We start from the raw sequence: 27,467 nt of genomic DNA, 5'->3' as shown, positions 1-27,467 counted from the left end.
CTTCCCGGGATTCTATATTTTTTTTCCTTCCTCCTATTTTGTGTCAAAGAGTAAAAATAGCAAGCAGCCTTCTGCAGAATAAGCACTTCATGGATTCTGGCTTTGATGCCGTTTGCTTGGAGAGGCCAGCTGCCACCTGAATGTGGGAAAAACTGAATCTGAATACCTTAGCAGGGCCTGGACTTTGGCTGTAAGTGTGTGTGTGTCTGTGTGTGTGTGTGTCAGAATTTTGGGGCAAGTACATGAAACCTTGTGTCACAAAATTAGTCAATGTGTTTATTTACAAAAGTGTAGTAAGACTGTGTGTGGTTATGCAGCTGGTAAACAAAGCTTTATAAGAGTAGACAACCATGACAATCAGTTGGTTGTGAAAACAAGGACATTGACATTCCTCAGGCAGCAGTGAGGCCCATATTGATTATACGTCTGTGCTCCTATGCAACAAGTTAGACATGTGACACTGCAAGATATGACATTCAAAAGGATTTGAAAATGTAAAATGAAATATTCCAGTGTATATAAGGCACATGCAGTCACAAGCCAACATCTACTTTTCCATTAGAAACAGAATAAGAAAACGGCTCCATAATTGATTAGTGACTGTAACTATAATCTATATACATAAAGCTACGATAATACAAATACATTAAACTCTCGAACAATGTTCTTCACAGATTTCCATGCAAATCTAATACATTCATCACACTAACTCACAATGGCTCCTGTATGTGGGCAGCAGAAAAAAATAAAACAGCTCTCATTTAACTAGCAACCCTTAGGAATAAACAGGAAGCAAACAGCTGGGATTATCCTACCATGGAGGCAGTTTGCGGGGGACTTTGCCATCTTTGCTATTTTCTTTGCTAAATTACTCCTGTAGGACATTAGACTTGCAAGTGGATTGATTTCAAGATTGTCTGCTCTTTTCAGAGCAACAACACTATCTAGATGCAAAGTACACTTCAGGCACTGACTGTCAATGGGAGGCTGAGAAAGTGTTCTCTCTATCCATTCTATAGACTCACGCAAAGATTGGCTGGGAGCACAAAATGGGGGGGTAGTTGGTCTACATCATCAAACATCACTTTTCAATGATTGTTGCTATGGCAACTGTCACTCTGTCCTGATTGACAGTGCAGGTCCCACCCATCTGTGCCACCCCAGTCTGGAGTCTTGAATATGGAAGCTGGCTTAGAGGCATCTTCTGTGTTAGGGAGTCCTGTAGGCTCCACTGCTTGATCATGGCAGGTCAAATTACCCACCTCAAGGGTGTCATCTATGGTAGCTTGCCTTACAGGCAGCTGTGGGAGGTTACCCAAGTCTGACTCCGCCTCTAAGGGTGGGGCGTCAAGCGCCAGGGCCGCCTCCTCTCCCTCCTCCACTGTGGAGCCCAGCTCCTCGTCCACTTTCACCTCATGCCCCTCCTCCTCCACGGGACTCTGCCCCTCTTCCAGCTCCGCGGCAGCCTGCTCCTCCGACAGCGTCACAATCTCCACTCCCCGCCTGTCACTCAGGCAGATGCAGTTAGCCTCCGCCCCGTCACTGGGCTCGGGCGCGCCCTCCCCGCCGACGCCATCTGCGCCAAAGTCACCGCCAGCTGTGGCCCGTTCCCACGACGATGCTCCCATTCTGTCGTCTAGTCACATTGGGAGAGAGGAGAAGAGTTCATTGTGAGAGGGTAGTTATAATGAAGCTGTAACACCCTCTTAACTCTACCTAGTGGTAAACTGTCCTCCCGGAGAGCTTCTGCGTGTCCAGGCTTTTCCTCCTAATCTGCTATAACACAGCTGGTTCAGCTAATCAAGGTTTTGATAAGCAGCTGAAGCATAGTAGAGTTTTAAATCAGGTGTGTTAGAGCAGGACTGGAACAAAAGTTCCCCAAAGCCCATTGGTAAACTAGGTTGAGCTTTTCCTTCCACATATACAGTACCTTAACAGTATCAGGGCCAGTTTCATAATGCGCCTCAGAGTAAGAGTACTGATCTAGGATCAGTTTAGCATTTCAGATCATAATGAACAAGCGCATATGGACAGAGGGGGCTGATCCTAGATCAGCAGTTCAAAAACACCAACGTGTTCGGTGCTAGGGGACGCAGTCTGCTGATATTTGCATGTTGCAGTAATGCTTGATAGTGGTGACCCAACCAAGTGGGTCCTTAATCCACATGCTATATCCAACCAGCCTGGGTGTATGTGGAGCTGTGTAAATGGATAATGCATGAGCGTAAGCTATGTAAAATCAACCAAGTTACGTGAGTGAATATGCAGTGTGAACGTTACGGACATTGAAAACAACTCCACACCACATTACTCTGAGCACCTGTAAAGAGTGGATTGTTCAATCCTCCATTTCATATTGACAGAGAATTAAGATGTCATTACAGGATTAAATAACTAGCCACCCCTACTACTCTTTGGAGTTGTGGGCTGTGTCAATCGACAAAAGTTATTTCAATAACTTGTGACTCAAGCACTTCCACGGCAAAGGGCCAAAAATAGCGACGCCCCTAAGTTCTGCTTCCTCTCCAAAATATTTCTCCCATTCCGCGGATTACTGACCCATATTTGTGAATGTTCAGTCAAAAAGGTTAAAGACAGACCACAGAGAACACTTGCCCCCACAAAAGAGAGGAAAAGAAAATTAATGCCAGCATCCATATTTATAGGGCCCCCCCCTTCCAAAAACACACCAACTTTTTGAATGTCAGCGGGCGAGAATTGTGCTCACATTTCCAAAATGCCATGGCATTTGAGGAGCATCAGGTACTGAGCCATCAGCACCAATGAGAGGCCAGCGTTGGAGGAGAGGCGGGAAAGGGGACTGGGCGCAAAATGAAGGGTGTGTGGGGAGAGGGGATGGAGCTAATTACAGCGTTTTAGTCGCTGCCCGAGGGTGACGTTTAACGAACGGCGAAGCCCAGTTACACACAATTACACACTCACCTTTAGGTGGCTGCGTTGCTGCGTGCGTGTGGGGCTGAGGTGGGCACGGCATGATGCTGGGCGATAGGAGCTCGGGTCGCTGGCTCTCGCTCAGCATAATGTTGTCTCGTCCCCCTGTTAACCCAACAAACCCACAGGGGAACAAGAGTTACCTTCTGGGGAAGTTTTCCCCCACCCAGTCAGAAAATAAAAAACACCCAACAGACACAGATGCTAAAAACATGAGGGTGGTTTTCAAAAAAGGTGCGTGTGTAAGCAGGTAAGGACTGCGCGTGCTCCTTCACACAGATAAAGTCATATTCATCCAAATGCACACACACACACACACACACACACACACACAAAACTGTGCTCACAGGAAGTGGCTGCAGTTCCCTGTCATCAGTCTTCATTAGTGATGGCTGCACGCCTCCTGGGCTGACGCCATATGCTACTCACAGGGGACCGTGCACCGTATACCAGACATCACACACATACCCACGCAAGCACAAACACCCTCGACACAAACTAGGGTCACTCAAGTGTGAATTACGAACTAAAACATTAAAACATAAACAAAAGCAGAAGAATGCTAAACGTGGATGTCAGCATGTGAAACATGTTGACTGTCAAGCATGAATGGCACAAGCACTTGTGTTATGAACCCAGGGCACTGCTCATCTTTTCTATAGCACACCAGGGGTTGGGGTCAATTCCTCTTCACGTCAATCTATGGCACTGGATGCACACCGTACTTTGATTGTCCTGTGAAGTTCCCCCTTTTACTTTCCTCGAAAGCTGTTTATGAAAAAAAGGACTCTGCAACTTAGTTTCTGTACACCTCATTTCACACATTAGCATATTCGTCTTAAATAAATGCCCGTTGGGATACATGCAATGGCAAGGCTAAGTAATACTTCAAACTTTCATCTAGGCGCTAGCCCTCATACAGGCTGAGAGCCTTGCTCGTTCGGAGTTGAGAGGGCCTTTGGTGACTTGAGTTTCTCAGGCTGCTTTTTAAAGCCAGTATTAAAGTGGTGATTATGTATGCAGAGCAGGGCCTGGGCTGAACGCAGCAGGTTTCAGCCCACGCCGTGCTCAGGAGGAGGTATGGAGGAGTGGGTTTATACCCTCCTGACAGCTGCCCATCCATCCGTCCATTCCTCCTCTCACAGACGTGCGCGCACACACACATTAACTGCACACACACTAAGAGACAGACATCCCAACTCACACGCACATATGCATGCATGAATGCATTCATCCCGAAGCCTATTTCTGCCAAAACATATCCTACATACATGCTAAAACAAAGATAGTAGAGGTACCAAAGGAAGTACTACCTCCACGAATAGAACTACTGCTTCTACCTTTACACTGACACCCAAACGATAACACCCCATACTGTAGGCCTATCTCCCTCATCCAAAACAGACTTCGGACATCTCTCTGGTACCCAGCTTCTCTAGTCCCTACACCAGTCTCGGGGGGGGGGTAACCCATCTCTTATTTTGACAACGAGGCAGGTCTGTCACACCCAATACACCGCCTTTGTGAGATGCCAGCCCGCGCCCTCGCGGATGTTGATCCGCGGAGAGGTGGCAACAACGACAGGGAAGAGTTTGGGAGAGAAAATAGAGAAATCTTTGTTTAAAAATACCTGGGTAATGACATGTCTATCTATCAGGGCATTGCACAATGCATCTTCTTCTCCAGTGTAGTAGGCTACTGTATATGAGAGTCTCACCCCGTTTGATATTGAGTGTGGCTGATGCGCCCAGACAGGCTTTCAGTCTGCGTGTATTCCAGCGCTCATTGAACAGGGTATCGCTCCCAGGGGGGGTTTGGGTTGTCGAGTAAATCACAAGTCTATTTGAGTGAGTCGCTTTTGTTTTTTTACTCTCCCTTTTAACTTGTCGTTCGGGAACAGCAACGCATGGCGTGTCCAATGTTTTGACTCGGGGGCCTGCCCCCAAATCGGCCCCTCTTTTTTTTTTCGCCCCGTCGTGACTGTCCATCTTGACAAGGCCACTCTCTCTCTCAATCTCCATCTCGCCCTCTCCCTCTGCCCTACGCCGATTGTGGTGGACAGAGTCATGAGGCACTTTGGGCCTCGTCTACAAATCCCCTAATAACAGCACATTCCCCTAAATGTGTTTGTAATGTGGGCAATCATTTTCAGTAATGGATGCTTGTCAGTTTTATGGCGGGAGAATGACAGTCTCATGACAGGCAAGCTTCATCGAGCTACATCTCGCCACCTAAATCCCACCAAAGCACTTTAAACACAGCACAACACCCCCCTCTGGTGCACACTGGAGAAACTCTTCTATAATCTCAACGTCTGACTGGCATGTCTGTGCATTGTACATTTGCTGTTCTTTCCATTAGATTGAGGGAAGCTGTTAAACTAGTTCAGACATTTACTAAATCATACGCTTAAAAAGTTAGACTATTTCAGTATTTGAAAGCAGTAGGAATTGCCCATTTCGCAGGACTCTTATGTGACAGCATCAATCTCCCCAAATTACATGTCACTCATTAACCAGTAGTTTTGGAACACATATATTTGTCATGTTTCACTGCATGGACAAGTGGGTAACCTGTACAAGTGTGAGGTGTGAAATGGAAATGCGTTTTTTTTGCATATCCCAACTCCCCCCGAAACAGAGAGTGGGGTCACGGCCAGGGATCAGCCATTATTTACGGCGACCCTGGTTAAGTGCAGTGTGACAGATTTCTCACCTTGTCGGCACGAGGATTAGAATTATATAAATATAAAATGCAACATGTAAAGTGTTGGTCCCATGTTTCATGAGCTGATAAGATCCCAGAAATGTTCCATACGGACAAAAGCTTATTTCTCGCAAATGTGGTGCACAAATTTGTTTAACGCTGTTAGTCAGAATTTCTCCTTTGCCAAGATAATCCAGCCACCAGACAGGTGTTGCATATCAAGAAGCTGATTAAACAGCATGATCATTACACAGGTGCACCTTGTGCTGGGGACAAAAGGCCACTCTAAAAATGTGCAGTTGTGTCACACAACACAATGCCACTGATGTCTCAAGTATTGAGGGATCGGGCAATCGGCATGTTGCCAGAGAATTTTATGTTAATTACCATAAGCTGCCGCCAACACCGTTTAAGAGAATTTGGCAGTACGTCCAAACAGCCTCACAACCAGACCATGCCATCCCAGGACCTCCACATCCGGCTTCTTCACCTGAGGGATCTTCTGAGACCAAACACCCGGACAGCTGATGAAACTGTGGGTTTGCATAACCAAATAGTTTCTGCACAAACTGTCATTAGCACTATCAGGGAAGCGCATCAGCATGCTCGTCGTCCTTACCAGGGTCTTGACCCGACTGCAGTTTAGCGTCGTAACAAACTTCAGTAGGCAAATGCTCACCTTCGATGGCCACTGGCGCGCCGGAGAAGTGTGCTCTTCACGGATGAATTCCGGTTTCAACTGTATCGGGCAGATGGCAGACAGCATGTATGGCGTCGTGTGGTCGAGTGGTTCCATGTCAACATTGAGAACAGCGTTGCCCCATGGTGGCAGTGGGGTTATGGTATGGGCAGGCATAACCTACAGACAATGAACACTATTGCATTTTATCAATGGCAATTTGAGTGCACAGAGATATCGTGCCGAGATCCTGAGGCCCATTGTTATGCCATGTTATGCGATCCGCTGCCATCACCTCATGTCTCAGCATGATAATGCATGGCCCCATGTCACAAGGATCTGTACACAATTCCTGGATGCTGAAAATGTCCCAGTTCTTCCATAGCCTGCATACTCACCAGACAGGTTACCTATTGAGCTAGTTTGGGATGCTCTGGATCGTCGTGTACGACAGCGTGTTAACAGTTCTCGCCAATATCCAGCAACTTCGCATAGCCGTTGATGAGGAGTGGGACAACATTCCACAGGCCACAATCAACAGTCTGATCAACTATGCGAAGGAGATGTGTCGCGCTGCATGAGGCAAATGGTGGTCACACCAGATACTGACTGGTTTCTGATCCACGCACCTGCCTTTTTTTTTTAGGCATCTGTGACCAACAGATGGATATCTGTATTCCCAGTCATGTGAAATCCATAGCTTGGGCCTAATGAACTCATTTCAATTCACTGATTTCCTTGGATTTTACTGAGTTACAGTTCATGTATGAAATTGTTGCATGTTGCTTTTATATTGGTGTTCAGTGTAGCAACCTTTCGGTTACTGGCCCAACGCTCTAACCGCTAGGTAACCTACCTGTAGTTGTACCGACATTCAAATATATACAAAAGACGGACTCACCTTTTATACTGATAAACAGAGCAGTAAGTAGTCTCTCAGGAGAGACTTAACACAAATGTTATGAATCGAGTAACCAAACTGAGTAGGTGGCCATTGTGCAAGTGTGATTTAGCTCTGGGTTCCAACGTTAAGCCGTAAGTGACTACGTACAGCAGGTGAGAAGATCCCAACAGGTGACATGAATGCACAAGGAGTGGCCTTGGGCTAGAATGGAGGTAGCATTAGGGCGATGGATATGAGATGGCAGTTTTTGGGAGGATGCCAAGGTGGCATGACAATGGAAAGCATGGGCTAAGAAGGGCGGTATATACAGAACACATACTCCCTATTCCCAGAGAAACGTGGTAGGTCAGGCCTGTAGGCAGCCGCAGCCAGGGAGGAGATACCCAGTTAATAACACAGCATTTCATTGGACTGTCCACCACCAATTGGTCAGTTCATTGGTAAATTGAAGTGTCAATAACGAAATTCTCAGTAGGTAAAGCTGGGTAACATTTCATCATACAGTCCCATTGGAGCTAGCATTAACCAGATATTTGCAAATAAATGTTGGTGGACAGTGTGTTTGCTAATGGTGTGGTGCTTTGTTCCCTGTAGTGTTATTTAGCTGCAAGATCTAGTATTATCCACCCAACTAAAACCCCACTGTCTAGGATTTACACTCATGTCAATGCGTTTGAACAACGTTACTGTAACTAACCTGGAAGACTCCACAAGCCGGACACCTCTAATGTCTTCAACTTCCTCTCCAGCTCAGCAACTCTATTCCCCAGAATCCTGTGTGGAGAAGGTAAACTGGAGGGTGAGTCACAAGGTCCCTTATGGCCCAGCGGCCAGACTGTAAACTAAGTGTGTCTCCACTGTTTGACTAGTAGGAGTGGAGAACATGGTGTGGCGAGGTTTATGAACTTAATATGGGTAAAGGTCAATGGAGACAAAGCACACCAAGACGTAAATAAAGGATATGAAAGAATAAGAAAGGGAATGTGTGGACTGTGTGTGTGTGTAGGCCTGTGTGTACTGTAGAAATGTGTGTGCCAGTGCATATACCGGTTGGTGTGTCTCTGGTGCTGAATGACCAGGTTCTTCTCATGGATGGTCTCCAGCAGGGCCGTGGCTAGGGACTTTAGGTCAGAGATGGACTGGGGCGTGGCCGGGAGACTGCAGCCCTGCTCCTCAGACAACAACTCCTGCACTGCAGAGACAGACAGAGACAGAGCGAGAATATAATCAGGAAAAGGGGTAAAGAAGGGGGCATAAAGGGGGAAGAGGAGTAAGTCGTTGAGAAGGAAAACATAAAAAATACAGGGAGGGAGAGAAGGGAATAGAGAGAGTACGAGGGGGAGAAGAAAGGGGAGGACATAAGTGAAACAGAGTGAGGAGGGAGATGAAAACAGATAGCAAGACAGACAAAAATAGGAGAGAAACAGTATATAGACAGGAGCGACACACAGGGTAGATGAGGGATAAAGAAAGAAAGAAAAAGCGAGAGAGAGAGTGAGTGAAAGAGTGACAGAGCAATAGAAACAGCAGTCTGTACAATAGGTTACCTCCCTGCTTCCTCTAGCTTGAACTGCTGCCCTACTGTGCTGGCTCTGCCGAGAACTGTCAATCAAGACCTAAGCTTTGCATCTCTGCCAGAACTCTGAATACAAATTAGGGCGAGTCTCAGGTGTTTCAAAAGTTAGGCACTGGAGACTAACATAACTCTAATGAAGAAATAATGTCTACTTCAGACAGAATGGGCATTACAGGTACTTATTTTTTTATCTAGAACTGGAACCCTGGTGGTGTAGAATAAATATGATAGGCTTTTACAAGAGCCGAAAATAGTTTCTACACATCTGGGTGCTACCGTAGCTTGATTTCTTCAAGTAAATAATGTAATGCAACTCACACTGCCACGCTGCAATACAGGTTCTAGAATAGATCCTTCAAATCTCAGGGAAGGTTCAATCATTGCAGTGGGCTTGCACTCACTAGCTAGCTAGTTCACATCTTCTACACTTATGCGTCCCTGGGCTATGCATTACCTAGATTCAATGACAGAGGAGATCACTTAGAAAGTTCCTAACTGCTCTTCTCGGATCAGTTGCTCTGACCAGCATTCTTATCTTACTCACTACGGAGCTGCCAGTCTGAATTGGGACCTGCCATGTGGTAGCTGGACGCATCTGTATGCGATGGTGGTGTACCTTGTCTGGCAGAGAGGACTCCTGTTAGAGCACTGCTGTTGGACTTCCCAGACAATTTAAAGCTCTTCCTCCTCTCCAACGCAGTCTGCAAAAACAAATACACCCACCTTTATCAGCTGTCATCTCTAACCCTCTTTGGGACTGTCAAGAGACACTGGCTAGAATTCAATGTAATTGCAATGCAATGTTGACACAGCGCCTTTGTTTACTGCACGCACACACACACACACCTTATTCTGAAGTATCTAAACGTGAGTCTAACTGATGGTAAAAAAGTTACTCGTTACTGCAATGCGGGTATTGAGCACACTCTCACAGATAGACACCCCTCTACCTTGTATTTCATGATGTTAGACTTCAGCAAGTTCACCTCCTCTTGGACTTGGTTGAACCGCTCATGTAAATACCTGACAGAGGGGGGAAAAAAATAGCTTTAGATTAATCTTTCCGGGCAAAAGAAGAAGAAAAAGCAGCAGCAAACAACAATTCTTCATCTAGAAACACACACAGGACACCCTATGCCTACCTGGAATAGGAAGACATTGAAATAGTGCCAACCTCACAGTGTATGAAAATGTCTCCTTCTATGGTGTACAGGAGTAAAAATAAATTGTGCGTGCATAGCCTAATATACATTGGGGGGTATTTAATTGTGTTGAACATTGTGTGGCATGTCGTTTTTTTACCTACCTTAATTGAATGCACTGACTGTAAGTTACTCTTAATAGGAGCTTCTGCTAAATTACTCAACTGTAAATGTAATACTAGCAGAGAAGAGTCCACCCCTCACCTGTTCTCCATACAGAGGGCATCCACGTCGATGATCCGGGTCTCGTGGCCACCCAGGATATGGTTGAGCTCCAGGTTGAGGCGCTCAGCCTTCTCGCTGAACACGCCACGCTCTGCCTTGACGTCGTCCAGCTCATCAGTCAGTGCCTTAACACTGTTCTCCAGCTCCTCCATCTGAACACACAGAGAGAGACAGTGGGCGAGAGAAACAGCGAGAAAGCGAGCGAGAGAAACAAAGAAAGCGAATAGGACACGGTTGTCTCCTATCTTCCATTTTTTGCACTATTCTGAAAGTGCTGAAGAAGGAGAGGCACTGGGTCGTGTTCATTAGGGCACGATGTACCATAGAAAAAGAGCATTCCCATTGGACAAGATCCCTTCCCACCTGTAGCCCTGCCTTCTCCAGTTGGTGGACCAGGTCTTCTCTCTCATGGGCGGGAAAGTGGCGTGCCCCCACCTCCTCATCCCCCAGCCTCTGTCTAGTGATTGTCATCCTCAGCAGCTGTGGACCAGGGAGAGACGGGTCAAACAGAGGAACAGATTCACTGAGTTAGTATGAGAGATGTAGGTTTGTGTGTGTGTGTGTGTGTGTGTGTGTGTGTGTGTGTGTTTGACGCCCTACCTTGTTATCTCCCTGGGCCTCTGCTAGTCTCTGATTCAGCTCCTTCACCTCCTCGACTAGCTGTTTCCCTCGCTCCCTTGCGTTTCTCAGCAGCTGAGCCAAGTTCACCTGGGGAGAGGTCAGAGAAATATAAGAATGCTTTTATTAATTAATACGAGACATAAATGGCTACTGCTGTACTCAACCCCTCAGACACACAAGGTTGGAGATTGAAAGCGCAGGATCAAATCAAACTGGGAAAGCTTCAGAGAGTGTTGTCCATCATATAAACATTGTGATAAAAGTATAACATGTGTAACAGTTTGAGGGATGTACAGTTGAAGTCAGAAGTTTACATGCACTTAGTTTGGAGTCATTAAAACTCCTTTTTCAACCACTCCACAAATTTCTTGTTAACAAACTATAGTTTTGGCAAGTCAGTTAGGACATCTATTTTGTGCTTGACACAATTGTTTACAGACAGATCATTTCAAATATAATTCACTGTATCACAATTCCAGTGGGTCAGAAGTTGACATACACTAAGTTGACTGTGCCTTTAAACAGCTTGGAAATGTCCGTCTTTAGAAGCTCCTGATAGGCTAATTGACATTATTTGAGTCAATTGGAGGTGTACCTGTGGATGTATTTCAAGGCCTACCTTCAAACTCAGTGCCTCTTTGCTTGACATCATGGGAAAATCAAAAGAAATCAGCCAAGACCTCAGAAAAAAAATTGTAGACCTCCACAAGTCTGGTTCATCCTTGGGAGCAAATTCAAAATGCCTGAAGGTACCACGCTCATCTGTACAAACAATAGTACGCAAGTACACTCAAAAAAATAAAGGGAACACTAAAATAACACATCCTAGATCTGAATGAATGAAATATTCTTATTAAATACTTTTTTCTTTACATAGTTGAATGTGCTGACAACAAAGTCCCACAAAAATGATCAATGGAAATGAAATTTATCAACCCATGGAGGTCTGGATTTGGAGTCACGCTCAAAATTAAAGTGGAAAACCACACTACAGGCTGATCCAACTTTGATGTAATGTCCTTAAAACAAGTCCAAGTGAGGCTCAGTAGTGTGTGTGGCCACATGCCTGTATGACCTCCCTACAATGCCTGGGCATGCTCCTGAAGAGGTGGCGGATGGTCTTCTAAGGGATCTCCTCCCAGACCTGGACTAAAGCATCCGCCAACTCCTGGACAGTCTGTGGTGGATGGAGCGAGACATGATGTCCCAGATGTGCTCAATTGGATTCAGATCTGGGGAACGGGAAGGCCAGTCCATAGCATCAATGCCTTCCTCTTGCAGGAACTGCTGACACACTTCAGCCACATGAGGTCTAGCATTGTCTTGCATTAGGAGGAACCCAGGGCCAACCGCACCAGCATATGGTCTCACAAGGGGTCTGAGGATCTCATCTCAGTGCCTAATGGCAGTCAGGCTACCTCTGGGAAGCACATGGAGGGTTGTGCGGCCCCCCAAAGAAATGCCACCCCACACCATGACTGACCCACTGCCAAATCGGTCATGCTGGAGGATGTTGCAGGCAGCAGAACATTCTCCACGGCGTCTCCAGACTCTGTCACGTGCTCAGTGTGAACCTGCTTTCATCTGTGAAGAGCACAGGGCGCCAGTGGCGAATTTGCCAATCTTGGTGTTCTCTGGCAAATGCCAAATGTCCTGCACGGTGTTGGGCTGTAAGCACAACCCTCACCTGTGGACGTCGGGCCCTCATACCACCCTCATGAAGTCTGTTTCTGACCGTTTGAGCAGACACATGCACATTTGTGGCCTGCTGGAGGTCATTTTGCAGGGCTCCTACGGCTTCCTCCACGTCTCCTGATGTACTGGTCTGTCTCCTGGTAGCGCCTCCATGCTCTGGACACTACGCTGACAGACACAGCAAACCTTCTTGCCACAGCTCACATTGATGTCCCATCCTGGATGAGCTGCACTATCTGAGCCACTTGTGTGGGTTGTAGACTCAGTCTCATGCTACCACTAGAGTGAAAGCACCGCCAGCATTCAAAAGTGACCAAAACATCAGCCAGGAAGCATAGGAACTGAGAAGTGGTCTGTGGTCCCCACCGTAGAACCACTCCTTTATTGGGGGTGTCTTGCTAATTGCCTATAATTTCCACCTGTTGTCTATTCCATTTGCACAACAGCATGTGAAATGTATTGTCAGTGTTGCTTCCTAAGTGGACAGTTTGATTTCACAGAAGTGTGATTGACTTGGAGTTACATTGTGTTGTTTAAGTGTCCCTTTATTTTTTTGAGCAGTGTATAAACACCATGGGACCATGCAGCCGTCATACCGCTCAGGAAGGAGACGCGTTCTGTCTGGTAGAGATGAACGTACTTTGGTGAGAAAAGTGCAAATCAATCCCAGAACAACAGCAAAAGACCTTGAAGATGCTGGAGGAACAGGTACAAAAGTATCTATATCCACAGTAAAACAAGTTCTATATCGACACAACCCGAAAGGCCGCTCAGCAAGGAAGAAGCCACTGCTCCAAAACCGCCATAAAAAAGCCAGACTACAGTTTGCAACTGAACACGGGGACAAAGATCATACATTTTGGAGAAATGTCCTCTGGTCTGATGACACAAAAATGTAACTGTTTGGCCATAATGCCCATCGTTATGTTTGTCGGAAAAAGGGGGAGGATTGCAAGCTGAAGAACACCATCCCAACCGTGAAGCACTGGGGTGGCAGCATCATGTTGTGGGGGTGCTTTGCTGCAGGAGGGCCTGGTGCAAAATAGATGGCATCATGAGGAAGGAAAATTACGTGGATATATTGAAGCAACATCTCAAGACATCAGTCAGGAAGTTAAAGCTTGGTCGCAAATGGGTCTTCCAAATGGACAATGACCACATGCATACTTCCAAAGTTGTGGCAAAATGGCTTAAGGACAACAAAGTCAAGGTATTGGAGTGGCCATCACAAAGCCCTGACCTCAATCCTATAGAACACTTGTGGGCAGAACTGAAAAAGCGTGTTCGAGCGAGGAGGCCTACAAACCTGACTCAGTTACACCAGCTCTGTCAGGAGGAATGGGCCAAAATTCACCCAACCCAAAATGTTTGACCCAAGTTAAACAATTTAAAGACAATGCTACCAAATACTAATTGAATGTAATGAAAATATATAAAAGCTCAAATAAATAACTATTATTATTCTAACATTTCACATTCTTAAAATAAAGTGGTGATCCTAACTGACCTAAGACAATACATTTTTACTTGGATTAAATGTCAGGAATTGTGAAAAACTGAGTTTAAATGTATTTGGCTAAGGTGTATGTAAACTTCCGACTTCAACTGTAGCATGGGCATTAGAGACAGCTTAATTTACCTGGTTGCGTTTTTCAGGTGGTAAAGAAGGATCTCCATCCTGAAAGAAATAGAAAATGTACTGTAAGGTGAATCAGAGCATGAAGTGGTCCCATTGCTTTTCCCTCAAAATACTAAGCTATATTTAAACAAACATTCATGGGTCACTGATTTTCCAGGTCCATAAAACACTTTTTAGAAACCATTAAACAAAGTCAAAGTCGTCATTTGCCCAGATTATCACTAAGGCAAATCATTACAGATAAAGATTTCTGAACATAAATAGACATATAGACAGACTTACAATGAGCTCCCTGTACTTTTTCTTGAGTCCTTGGTGGTGTTCTCGCAGCTGGTTGGCCATCAGCTTATACTGGTCTCTCTCCTGTTGACAGGTGTCCAGCTCTTTGGACAGGATCAGGAGGGCCTCCTTCTTGCTGTCTAGTTTACGCTTACACACCAGGAACTAAGAAACAATATAGGGGAGGGTACGGAATGGGAATTAACACCAGTTCCTACTGTGGATGATCAAGTTGCATGTTCGGATGTCAAAGGAAAAAAACTATTGTTATAAAGTGTAAGGACAGGTTAGTATTTCAGAAAGTGTGGGCTTTGCACCAAGTGTTGAATAGCTTTCATTTCATCTGATTCAAAGCTTTGAAAGGTGAAAATAACATGGTGAAAAACTGTCAAGGCCCTTTCATTAAGTTATTTTAACAGGAAAAATAAAATGAGGAAACTAAACAGTTACAACCATGGTACGACTTCCCAATTAACCTCACTTTTGCATACACAGTATACTGACAATTCAAGACCTTGGGACTATAAAAAGGTTATATCTGCGCAAAGCATTGTTCTGAGATAGTCAGCATTAAAGTTCACATCCCAGAACTGTTTTGTAGCGAATTCTTCTTTCACAACACATCAAAGTCCTAACCTTAAAAAAGGTACCCAAAGTGCAGAGCATCAAAATCCTAAAGACATTTGTAAATCGATTTTCCTCTTTTAAAGGGGTGGGGGGTGCAATCGCAGACAGAACCGTATGGCTCTGAAATGGTTCAGCCAAAACGTTTTATCTGGCCCAGAAAGTTACAATTATTTAAATAAATAAAAACTCCAGACATTTAATGAATAAAGACAACACCCTTTCATCTTTCTAATCACATGATCAAATTAATGTTAATCACACATTTGTTAAAGCAATATTTCCCTAAAATTATAAATACACCTTATCATATGGATAACTAGCAACATTGTTCAAGTTTAGCTCTGGATGAGTAAACTGACATAATATCTGGTCCCTGACATCCAAAGTCAGTAAACTACTTGCTAGTTATCAATAAAATGTAAGTTAGTAATTTTAGTGAAATACCTCGTCCATGGAGCTTTTCGTATTGATATAGAACAAGACAAAAAACAGCAATGCCTCTAAGGGCCTTAAACATGCTCTAAAGCACCTGTATTTATTTGTTTGGGTTTTTACTATAAAGAGCTTCTTCTTAAGAAAAGGTGATAAAAAATAAATTCTAAGTAATTACAAAAGAGGACCAGAAACTATGATATTAAAAATAAAGGACTTGAGACTATACTGTTCTATCTGCAAAATGCATGGTTTTGAGATTGAGTATTTTTCTAAGTCCCAGATCCAAGTATATCACCTTACATACAAGTACAGTGCATTTGGAAAATATTCAGACCCCTTGATTTCTTCCCACTTTGTTACATTACAGCTTTATTCAATCTACACACAATACCCCATAACGACAAAGCAAAACCAAACTTTTTAAAAATGTTCTATAAAATAAAAACATTTACATAAGTATTCACACCCTTGACTCAGTACTTTGTTGAAGCACCTTTGGCAGCAAGATTACAGCCTCGAAACATCTTGGATATGACGCTACAAGCTTGGCACACCTGTATTAGGGGAGTTTCTCCCATTCTTCTCTGCAGAGCCTCTCAAGCTCTGTCAGGTTGGATGGGGAGCGTTGCTGCACAGCTATTTCCAGTTCTCTCCAGAGATGTTTGATCGGGTTCAAGTCCGGCCTCTGGCTGGGCCACTCAAGGACATTCAGACACCTGTCCCGAAGCCACTCCTGCGTTGTCTTGGCCATGTGCTTAGGGTCGTTGTCCTGTAGGAAGGTGAACCTTGGCCCCAGTCTGGGGTCCTGAACACTATGGAGCAGGTTTTCATCAAGGATCTCTCTGTACTTTGCTCCGTTCATCTTTCCCTTGATCCTGATTGGTCTCCCAGTCCCTGAAAAACATCCCCACAGCATGATGCTGCACCGTAGGGATGGTGCCAGGTTTCCTCCAGATGTGATGCTTGGCATTCAGGCCAAAGAGTTCAATCTTGGTTTCATCAGACCAGAGAATCTTGTTTCTCATGGTCTAAGAGTCCTTTAGCAAACTCCAAGCGGGCTGCCATGTGCCTTTTACAGAGGAGTGGTTTTCGTCTGGCCACTCTACCATAAAGGCCTGATTGGTGGAGTGCTGCAGAGATGGTTGTCCTTCTGGAAGGTCCCGGACCTGCTGTGTTCGCTCTGTCTAACTCTGAATGCTCGGCTATGAAAAGCCAACTGACATTGCTAACCAGTTCCATCGCTTTACAACCACAGTGATTGTTATCATTTTTCTAGTCACCGTGCTTCTGCATTGCTTGCAGTTTGAGGTCTTAGGCTTGGTTTCTGTATAGCACTGTCACCACGGCGGATGTTAAAAGGGCTTTATAGGCACTGGAGGAACTCTGGAGCTCTGTCAGAGTGACCATCGGGTTCTTGTTCACCTCCCTGACCAATACCCTTCTCTGATTTCTCAGTTTGGCTAGGCAGACAGTTCTAGGAAGAGTCTTGGTGGATTCAAACTTCTTCCATTTAAGAATGATGGAGGCTACTGTATTCTTTGGGACCTTCAACGCTACATAAATGTTTTGGTACCCTTCCCCCGAGCTGTGCCTCGACATAATCCTGTCTTGGTGCGCCATGAACAATTCTTTTGACCTCATGGCTCGTTTTTTTCCCTGACATGCGCTGTCAACTGTGGGGCCTTATATAGACAGGTGTGTGCCTTTCCAAATCATGTCCAATCAATTGAATTTACCACAGGTGGTCTCCAATCAAGTTGTAGAAACATCAAGGATTATCAATGGAAACAGGATGCACATGAGCTCAATTGTGGCTTATAGCAAACTTAAGTAAAATAAGGTATTTCTGATTTTGTGAAATTTCTAGCAACCCGTTTTCACTGTCGTGTTGGGATATTGTGTGTAAATTAATGGGGGAGAAAAATAATTTTATCATTTTTAGAATAAGTCTGTAACGTAACAAAATGTGAAATAGTCACAGGGTCTGAATACTTTCCAAATGCACTGTGTTTTGCAGATAGAACCTTTTAGCACCAAGTAAAAAAGTGTTTGCGGCCTCCCGAGTGGCGCAGCTGTCGAAGGCAATGCATCGCAGTGCTAGAGACATCACTACAGACCCAGGTTCAATCACAGACTGTTGTAGCCGGCCGCAAACGGGAGACCCATGAGGCGGCACACAATTGGTCCAGCGTCGTCCGGGTTAGGGAAGGGACTCCTTGTGGCGGGCCGGGCGCATGCACGCTGACTGCGGTCACCAATTGGACAGTGTTTCCTCTGAGTTAAGAGAGCAGAGTGTCAAGAAGCAGTGCGGCTTGGCAGGGTTGTGTTTCGGAGGACGCATGTCCCTCGACCTTTGCCTCTCCTGAGTCTGTACGGGACAAGACTAACTACCAATTGGATATAACAAAATTGGGGAGAAAACAGGTGCAAAAAATGTATAATCTGGAGTTTGCGCAGATAGAACTTCCTGATTAAATGTTTTTTTATCGTAAATGTACATCTCACATCTCATATACAGTAACACTTGTCAGCTAACAGTAATAGGTAAATCAACTGTAACTTGACTTACAGTATCACCAGTGTGGCTGCTAGTTCAGCACTGATGGAAGAATACACAGTTGGCTATGCACAATATGCATTGTGTGAAGATAAGAAACACTGGAATATTCATGTGGAACCTTCCCCCCCACATACAGGTTGTCATGATAACAGGCACTCAGTTATGCAAAGGATATAGAAGTGATAACCAGTAGTAGCAAAGTGTAATATCCGCAGTAAGGACACGACACAGCCTTCTCAATGAATGGACTAACTGTGTTCCCTCAGCCATCATACTTGGTGTGGTACAAGGGATGACTGTGTGATTGGTACACTTTTTGTGCAAACATTGAGTGTGTGCTCATTCTGAAGCCCAATAACGGGTAGGAGATTACAGGTTATAGCTGATTATTATTAAAAATCGAGCCATTTACAAATTCTAACCCACGGGATAATGACTGCCCCCTCTCATTGAAGCCACAGAAGTAAAAGTCAGACTGCGGTACTGCAGGCATTGTTTGCAGAAAACATGATCCCCCATTATAGTAAATGGAAAAATCACCATCGTTGTGGTCAATCTGTGTAAAGAATATATATATATATATATATATATATATATATATATATATATATATATATATAAATAATTGTTTTCTAATACACCAGATGTATGTCCTTACACCAAAAGAAAATCCTTTTTGTTTTTGTTTAAATCACACACATAAGAAGTTAAGGATACTTGTGTTGGTAATGGCAGCCTGCAGTACCCTGGTCGGCCTTCAACTCGAGTTAAAGGTGCTGCATGGTCAATCTGTTCTCTGCATTTACAGTGATAAGGCCTCTGCAGAAGTCAGGGCATTCATACTGTTCAGCAGAGCTGTTGTGAAGGACATTTTCAAGGAAGTGAGTTTGTGTTTATACAGGACCTCTCGCCCACAACTACTGTCAACCAATCATGGCAATGCAGAGATATATGGAACCCTCTGCACTGTTATAAAAAATTGGGAGGCGCACGGCTATGCGGTACAGAGCTCAATTTGACCTCTGCATGTCTCTGGAGACTCCGCAATTGCATTACACCCTCCATACGGAACGTCCAACCACATTTTCAGATCAATCATAAATGAGCTCTTAGTCAATAAGAGGGGGCAGCACTGAGCTAGCCTGCAATGTCACTTCCTGGAGTAGTCAGAGAGAATAGGCAAAGCTAGAGCGATAACTGAGCCCAAAATCTGTCTCCTCCAGCAGGTGATGTTTACATTTTTTTTTTATTATCATAAATTCACTCACCAAGCAAGTTTTTGTATGAGGTCAATGAGAGAGTGTCGAAATTGGTTAACACATTTTCTTTATAGCTTATTTGCTACATGTGGTTTATTTGATCGAATGGAAGCATCATAATGATTAGGTTGTTACGAGTGTAGTGATAAGTAGGACACGTGACATCCCAGCAACTTTGAAAAAAAAGTTTTATATCGGAGTCGTGCCTGGTTGTCACTTCATACCACAGCCAAAGTTGTATACCCTGCCCATTTCCATTCTTAAAATGTGATTGACACGAACCGCAACACCGCTAACCTTATGCCGAGCCTTGAATTTAGACCAAAAAGCTAATTGTTGTTTTCATTCATTTTTACGATATAGTCCATTTTTACTTTGTGGCTGTAGTAACTCGTGGAAACCGTTGTCCCTATTGTTCACACGTATCTGCCCTCTAATTGTCTGGAATGGTCCCATCTAATCTTGCTTCCTCCCGACTGCATTCCATTTTTGAAGACGTTTCTTTTCATTAAAGTAGCCACTGGAGTATCTGGTCAATATAATGGATAATCTGTGGAGTAGTTCAAACTTCGACTTCATCTTGTCATTGATGCCATGTCTTGTTTTGAGTGGTTTTAAATTGATTTCATATCAATGCTAATGTGTCAAATTCACTAGCTAGCCTAACCATCAACAATGTATTTGAGATACAAGTGGTCATTGTGCAAATGTATTTATGTTTTCAATAAACATTGTAGACCGAATATAGCTTAAATGTTGTCAACATTCTACACAAACCTCATCATTGTTGTTGCTAAACAACCAACCTGTCTATTCATGGTTTGCATGTTTCATCACAATATTGTTTTTAACGTTAATTTTGGACTGATGGGTGAGTAGGTGAACGGATGATCTCCACATGTGTGGTTCCCACCATGAAGCACTGAGGTGGTGGTGTGATGGTGCTTTGCTGGTGACATTGTCAGTGATTTATTTAGAATTCAAGGCACACTTAACCCGCATGGCTACCACAGCATTCTGTAGCAATACACCATAGTGGGACTCAATTGTTTTACAACAGGATAATGACCAAACACACCTCCAGGCTGTGTAAGGGCTATTTGACCAAGAAGGAGAGTGATGGAGTGCTGCATCAGATGACCTGGCCTCCAAAAATCCCCCTTCCCAAACCCAATTGAGATGGTTTGGAATGAGTCAGACCGCAGTGTGGTGGAAAAGCAGCCAAGAAGTGCTCAGCATATGTGGGAACTCCTTCAAGACTGTTGGAAAAGCATTCCAGGTGAAGCTGGTTGAGAGAATGCCAAGAGTGTACAAAGCTATCAAGGCAAAGGGTGGCTACTACAGTTGAGGTCGGAAGTTTACATACACCTTAGCCAAAAACATTTAAACAGTTAAACAGTTAAACAGTTATTCACAATTCCTGACATTTAATCCTCGTAAAAATTTCCTGTCGTAGGTCATTTAGGATCACCACTTTATTTTAAGAATGTGAAATGTCAGAATAATAGTAGAGAGAAAGATTTATTTCAGCTTATTTTTATTTGATCACATTCCCAGTGGGTCAGAAGTTTACATACACTAAATTAGTATTTGGTAGCGTTGCCTTTAAATTGTTTAACTTGGGTCAAACGTGTCGGGTAGCCTTCCACAAGCTTCCCACAAGAAGTTGGGTGAATTTTGGCCCATTCCTCCTGACAGAGCTGGTGTAACGGAGTCAGGTTTGTAGGCCTCCTTGCTCACACACGCTTTTTCAGTTCTTCCCACAAATTTTCTATAGGATTGAGGTAAGGGCTGTGTGATGGCCACTCCAATACCTTGACTTTGTTGTCCTTAAGCAATTTTACCACAACTTTGGAAGCATGCTTGTGGTCATTGTCCATTTGGAAGACCCATTTGCTACCAAGCATGTCAATTAGCCTATCAGAAGCTTCTAAAGCCATGACATCATTTTCTGGAATTTTCCAAACTGTTTAAAGGCACAGTCAATTTAGTGGATGTAAACTTCTGACCCACTGGAATTATGATACAGTGAATTATAAGTGAAATAATCTGTCTGTAAACAATTGTTGAAAAATTACTTGTGACATGCATAAAGTAGATGTCCTAACCGACTTGCCAAAACTATAGTTTGTTAACAAGAAATTTGTGGAGTGGTTGCAAAACAAGTTTTAATGACTCCAATCTAAGTGTATGTAAATTTCCGACTTCAACTGTACATGATTCCATGTGTTATTTCATAGTTTTGATGTCTTCACTATTTTTCTACATTGTAGAAAATAGTAAAAATAAAGAAAAACCCATGAATGAGGCAATTAGAAATGGCAGACGGGCTCGTCGACCAAATCCTGCACCCGCAAACCTATGTGAACTTTCCTCCACATCTAAATGTGATGAGTTCACAGCATAAGATACCCAGCCTAATGTTTGTTATCAGACAAGCAAGACCTGATGAGAAGTTTGATGATATGTGCCCTAGCCTACCACGCAAAGGCACTATGGATATATTTTCCCTGGTTGACACAGGCAAGCTCAGGAAAGTGACATCACAACTTACGCATTCTACCTGCCTTCTCGATCCTATCCCAACCACCTTCAAAACAGATTTGAAATGCATATTTGAAGAAGTGCAAGCTATTGTTAAAATCATTCACAATTCACAGACACTTTCCCCACTGCACTAAAAACTGCTATGGTGACACTCCTTCTGAAGAAAATTAATCTAGATTCTTCAGCTCTCAGCAATTTTAGGCCAATCTCCAACCCTCCATTCTTTATTTAAAAAAAATCTATTTTAAAATGTATTTTTAATTGTACCCCCTTTTTGTGGTATCCAATTGTTAGTAGTTACTATCTTGACTCATCGCTACAACTCCCGTACGGGCTCGGGAGAGACGAAGGTTGAAAGCCATGCGTCCTCGGAAACACAACCCAACCAAGCCGCACTGCTTCTTAACACAGCACGCATCCAACCCGGAAGCCAGCCGCACCAATGTGTCGGAGGAAACACCATGCACCTGGCGACCTTGGTTAGCGTGCACTGCGCCCGGCCCGCCACAGGAGTCACTGGTGCGTGATGAGACAAGGATATCCCTACCGGCCAAACCCTCCCTAACCCGGACGACGCCAGGCCAATTATGCGTCACCCCACAGACGTCCCGGTCGTGGCCGGCTGCGACAGAACCTGGGCGCAAACCCAGAGTCTCTGGTGGCACAGCTAGCGCTGCGATGCAGTGCCCTAGACCACTGCGCCACCGCCGGGAGGCCCAACCCTCCATTCTTAAGCAAAATTATGGAGAAATTGGTTTTCAAACAGCTTAATTACTTTAAGTGCCTACTAACTCAATTCTTTAAAATGTTTTTTATTCCAATCTGGTTTTCGGGCCCACCACAGCACAGAGACAGCCTTAGTTAAAGTGGTAAATGATCTTGGAGCCAACAGAGTCCAAACAGCTCTCTGTCCTTGTACTCTTGGATTTAAGTGCTGCATTCGACCCTATTGACCATGATGTCCTTCTGAACAGACTGGAGAGGTGTGTTGGCCTCTCCAGTCCAGTTCTAAATTGGTTTAGGACCTTTTTAACCGGTCAAGAGTTTGAGTTATGTTCACCAAGGGTGATGACAGAGAAAATAGATATCACATGTGGCTTTCCACAAGGTTCGATTTTCGCTCCGGTACTGTTCAGCACACACACACACACACACACACACACACACACACACACACACACACACACACACACACACACACACACACACACACACACACACACACACACACACACACCTTGGCAGTGTTATCAAAAAGGTCAGCATTGATTTTCACTGCTACGCAAACGATACACAACTTCACATTTCGGTGTCTGAGTATTTTAGCTCCACAGAAATGATTAGACTGTATTAGTTATTTAAATATCATGGCGCACAACTTTGTCTAGCTAAATCAAGACAAGAGCAAGGTACTTATTGTTGGGGCCAAAGCACAGCAAGAATACTGCCACACATTTTAATTCACGGGCAATAAAGATAAAATCACAGGTAAAAAAACCTAGGTGTTATTTCAGATTCTGAACTCAATTTCAAATCACACATTAGGAATGAGACCAAATTAGCTTTTTTACCGCCCGAGGAACATTTCCAATGTGCGGCCGTTTCTCTCTCAGGCTGATATAGAGAGACTCATCCATGATTGTATTACAAGCAGGCTTGACTACTGTAATGCTCTCGTCTGGTCTACCCAAGAAAGCCATTGGTCAACTGCAAAACAAACAGAATGCTGCAGCAGAGGTGTTGACCAAGACCAGACGGAGAGCACACAATTCATCGGTTTTAAGGTCTCTGCACTGGCTGCTGTCGTGGAAATTTCCTTAATTACCAAATGATGAGAGAGCAAATCACACGAGTCAGAGTTATGCTTAATCTTCACCTTTAATAATAATTAAGCATTTGCAATAGCATTTTGACTTTCAACAGTTCAGTATCTCTAACTGAAAAGTTGAGAGTCCCTGAAACAATGGCAAATGGGATCCTTTATAGCAAAGATCCACCCCCTCCTAGACGACATGACAAAACACAGATCTTAGGAACTTACACAGAGAAAAAACCTTACTTCAGAGAGAATATCCCCTAGTCAGACAGAGTGGGCTATAAATTATCGTTCAGTTTGGTCTCCTAAACAAAGCTCTTATCTCGTCCTTGGTACAAAATGGTACCAAGACATTACCCCCACCCTATGATATATATCAAATTGTCACTTAGATAGAAACAATTCTAAATACAACCAATCAGAGGACAAACTCACAGAGAGGAGAGTGACCCTATAGGTCAACAAAGAGGGAGCATAGAATGATTCCAGACACTGTCACCCTTCTTTCCCCGATGAGAAAAGTAGGGAGTCACTGCCACACCAAAAATATATTTTTACACATGATGACCCCTTGACCTCTCCCCTCTCCTGCGGCCAATGGCCACCACTATAGTACAACAAAATACATTCTTATGAGAAATAACTCATAAGCATATCATGAAAATAACACATCTTATCTATGTTACAACTAATTCTGATAATTCCACAACACTGCCTGTCAGTTTTAGAATTCATTTTAAGATTCTATTGGTTTTTAAAATCAATCTATGATTGTGCACACCAATAAATGTCAGACATGCTTTTAAGTTAGTTAGACTACATGACCAAAAGTATATAGACACCTGCTCGTCGATCATCTCATTCCAAAAACATGGGCATTAATATGGAGTTGGTCCCGCCTTTGCTACTATAACAGCCTCCACTCTTCTGGAAAGGCTTTCCACTAGATGTTGGAAGATTGTTGCGGGGACTTGCTTCCATTCAGCCACAAGAGAATTACTGATGTAGGGTGATTAGACCTGGCACGCAGTCACCGTTCCAATTCATCCCAAAGGTGTTTGATGGGGTTGCGTTCAGGACTCTGTGCAGGCCAGTCAAGATCTTCCACACTGATCTCAACAAACCATTTCTCTATGGACCTCGCTTTGTGCACTGGGGGGCAATGACATGCTAAAACAGGAAAAGGCCTTTGTCAATCTGTTGCCACAAAGTTGGAAGCATAGAATTATCTAGAAAGTCATTGTATGCTGTAGCATTAAGATTTCCCTTCACTGGAACTAAGGGGCCAGCCCAAACCATGAAAAACAGCCCCAGACATTTATTCCTCCTCCACCAAACTTCACAGTTGGCACTACGCATTCGGGCAGGTAGCGTTCTCCTTGCATCCGCCAAACCCAGATTCGACCGTCGGACTGCCAGATGGTGTAACATGATTCATCACTCCAGAGAATGCATTTCCACTGCTCCAGAGTCCAATGGCGGTGAGCTTTACACCACCCCAGCCAACGCTTGGAATTGCGCGTGGTGTTCTTAGGCTTGTGTGTGGCTGCTCGGCCATGGAAACCCACTTCATGAAGCTCCCGACTAACAACTATTGTGCTGTAGGTTCATGCTCTACAACATCCGCAGAGTATGACCCTGCCTCACACAGGAAGCGGCGCAGGTCCTAATCCAGGCACTTGTCATCTCCCGCCTGGATTACTGCAACTCGCTGTTGGCTGGGCTCCCTGCCTGTGCCATTAAACCCCTACAACTCATCCAGAACGCCGCAGCCCGTCTGGTGTTCAACCTTCCCAAGTTCTCTCACGTCACCCCGCTCCTCCGCTCTCTCCACTGGCTTCCAGTTGAAGCTCGCATCCGCTACAAGACCATGGTGCTTGCCTACGGAGCTGTGAGGGGAACGGCACCTCAGTACCTCCAGGCTCTGATCAGGCCCTACACCCAAACAAGGGCACTGCGTTCATCCACCTCTGGCCTGCTCGCCTCCCTACCACTGAGGAAGTACAGTTCCCGCTCAGCCCAGTCAAAACTGTTCGCTGCTCTGGCCCCCCAATGGTGGAACAAACTCCCTCACGACGCCAGGACAGCGGAGTCAATCACCACCTTCCGGAGACACCTGAAACCCCACCTCTTTAAGGAATACCTAGGATAGGATAAGTAATCCTTCTCACCCCCCCCCCTAAAAGATTTAGATGCACAATTGTAAAGTGGCTTTTCCACTGGATGTCATAAGGTGAATGCACCAATTTGTAAGTCGCTCTGGATAAGAGCGTCTGCTAAATGACTTAAATGTAAATGTAAATGTGCTGACATTGCTTCCAGAGGCAAATTGGAACTCGTAGTGAGTGTTACAACCGAGGACAGACAATTTTTATCAATTGGCGGTCCCGTTCTGTGAGTTTGTGTGGCCTACCACTTCACAGCTGAGTCGTTGTTGCTTATAGATGTTTCCACTTGACAATAACAGCACTTACAGTTGACTGGGGCAGCTCTAGCACGGCAGAAATTTGACGAACTGACTTATTTGAAAGGGGGCATCTTATGATGGTGCCACATTGAAAGTCACTGAGCTCTTCAGTAAGGCCATTTTACTGCCAATGTTTGTCTATTGAGATTGCAAGGCTGTGTGCTCGATTTTACACACCTGTTGTGGCTGAAATGTCCAAATCCACTAATTTGAAGGAGTTTCCACATATAGGTTATGTACCCAGTAGGCCCCTCAGGTCCTCTGGCACTAACTAGCCTTTTAGCTATCCCATAGCCTAAGACCAAGAGGCATGGAGAGGCAGCCTTTAGTTACTATGCCCCAAGCCCCTGAGAATAGCCTGCCAGAGGACCCGAGGGGGCCCAAAACTGTGTACATTTTAAATGAGATATTAAAACACACCTTTTTAGCTTTGCTTTTCATTAGGGTGCTTTTAAATAATTCAGTTCTTGTTATTTTTTTGTTTTTTACCCTCTCATCTCTGTTGTGTAGTAAATATTTCAGTTTTTATTTTCATTGTTTATATTTGTTTTTTCTTCTGAAGCACATTGTGTTGCATTCCATGTCTGAAACGTGCTGTATAAATAAAGCTTGATTTGATTTGGAGGATTAGTGTTAAAAAAATACGCTGTGATAGGCAATATGCGCACACACAACCATATAATTATTCAAATTGGCTAGATAATAGTAACAAAATACGTATCTCGAAGTAGACATTTAATTTATCTTTCCATATGGCAACCCAATTCTATATGCTAAGCATCACTAATGGCTCACGCAACCGATTGTCACAGTGTTTTTGCAGCGCACTCACCTCGCTCACCAGGCCTTGCCAGTCACTTTCACTCCTTTTCGAAGAATTCATAATTTCGCAGCCTCTTCCAACACGTAAATTTCACGGTTTTCCTGTATTAGTTGGTAAGCTACTGTCTTCAGCAAGGTGACTTATCTTATTTTGACTCCTCCTCCGCTTCGCTGTATCTATGGCCGTTCTATTAAGCTGGCCCGCACTGAACCAGCCTCTGGCTCATCACGTGACCGGGCGAAGTCGGTGAGGGAGGAGCGCCACTCAAATCGAATAGCATTCTGAGCTGCTTGGTTATGTTGTCAACCAGGCAACATGGTCAAGCGTTCAGAAACATATACATATTTTTTCCATAAAATATATGTTCTCGCTTTTGTTTTGAGCTGTCGCACAGAGCGGGATACCTGCCTGAAGTCTGGGAGACAGGCTCATTCCATATCGAATGCAATCAACTT

The 27,467-nt window shown here is 44.3% G+C and overlaps 1 protein-coding gene across 2 annotated transcripts; it reads right to left on the bottom strand.

Annotated features, from left to right (window-relative positions):
• Positions 1–262: 262 nt before the first annotated feature.
• Positions 263–27,467, bottom strand: LOC118368760 (coiled-coil domain-containing protein 149-like). 2 transcript variants are annotated; one of them, XM_035753121.2, is made up of 12 exons: positions 27,022–27,461; positions 14,482–14,643; positions 14,200–14,238; positions 10,845–10,952; positions 10,608–10,724; positions 10,224–10,396; positions 9,768–9,840; positions 9,434–9,518; positions 8,289–8,433; positions 7,939–8,015; positions 2,944–3,057; positions 263–1,636 (listed from the first exon to the last, which is right to left on the bottom strand). In XM_035753121.2, exons 1-12 carry the CDS (start codon positions 27,070–27,072, stop codon positions 1,089–1,091), a joined length of 1,692 nt encoding a protein of 563 aa, XP_035609014.1. In that variant the 5' UTR covers positions 27,073–27,461; the 3' UTR covers positions 263–1,088. The 2 variants fall into 2 exon arrangements, with proteins under 2 accessions (XP_035609014.1, XP_035609015.1); XM_035753122.2 differs by lacking the exon at positions 2,944–3,057 and having other exon boundaries at positions 27,022–27,467.

This window comes from Oncorhynchus keta, chromosome 35 (genome assembly GCF_023373465.1).
Source record: "Oncorhynchus keta strain PuntledgeMale-10-30-2019 chromosome 35, Oket_V2, whole genome shotgun sequence".
NCBI classification, from domain to species: Eukaryota; Metazoa; Chordata; class Actinopteri; order Salmoniformes; family Salmonidae; genus Oncorhynchus; species Oncorhynchus keta.
The sequence above is the reverse complement of the archived record's forward strand: the minus strand, read 5'-3'. Positions and strand labels throughout refer to the sequence as shown.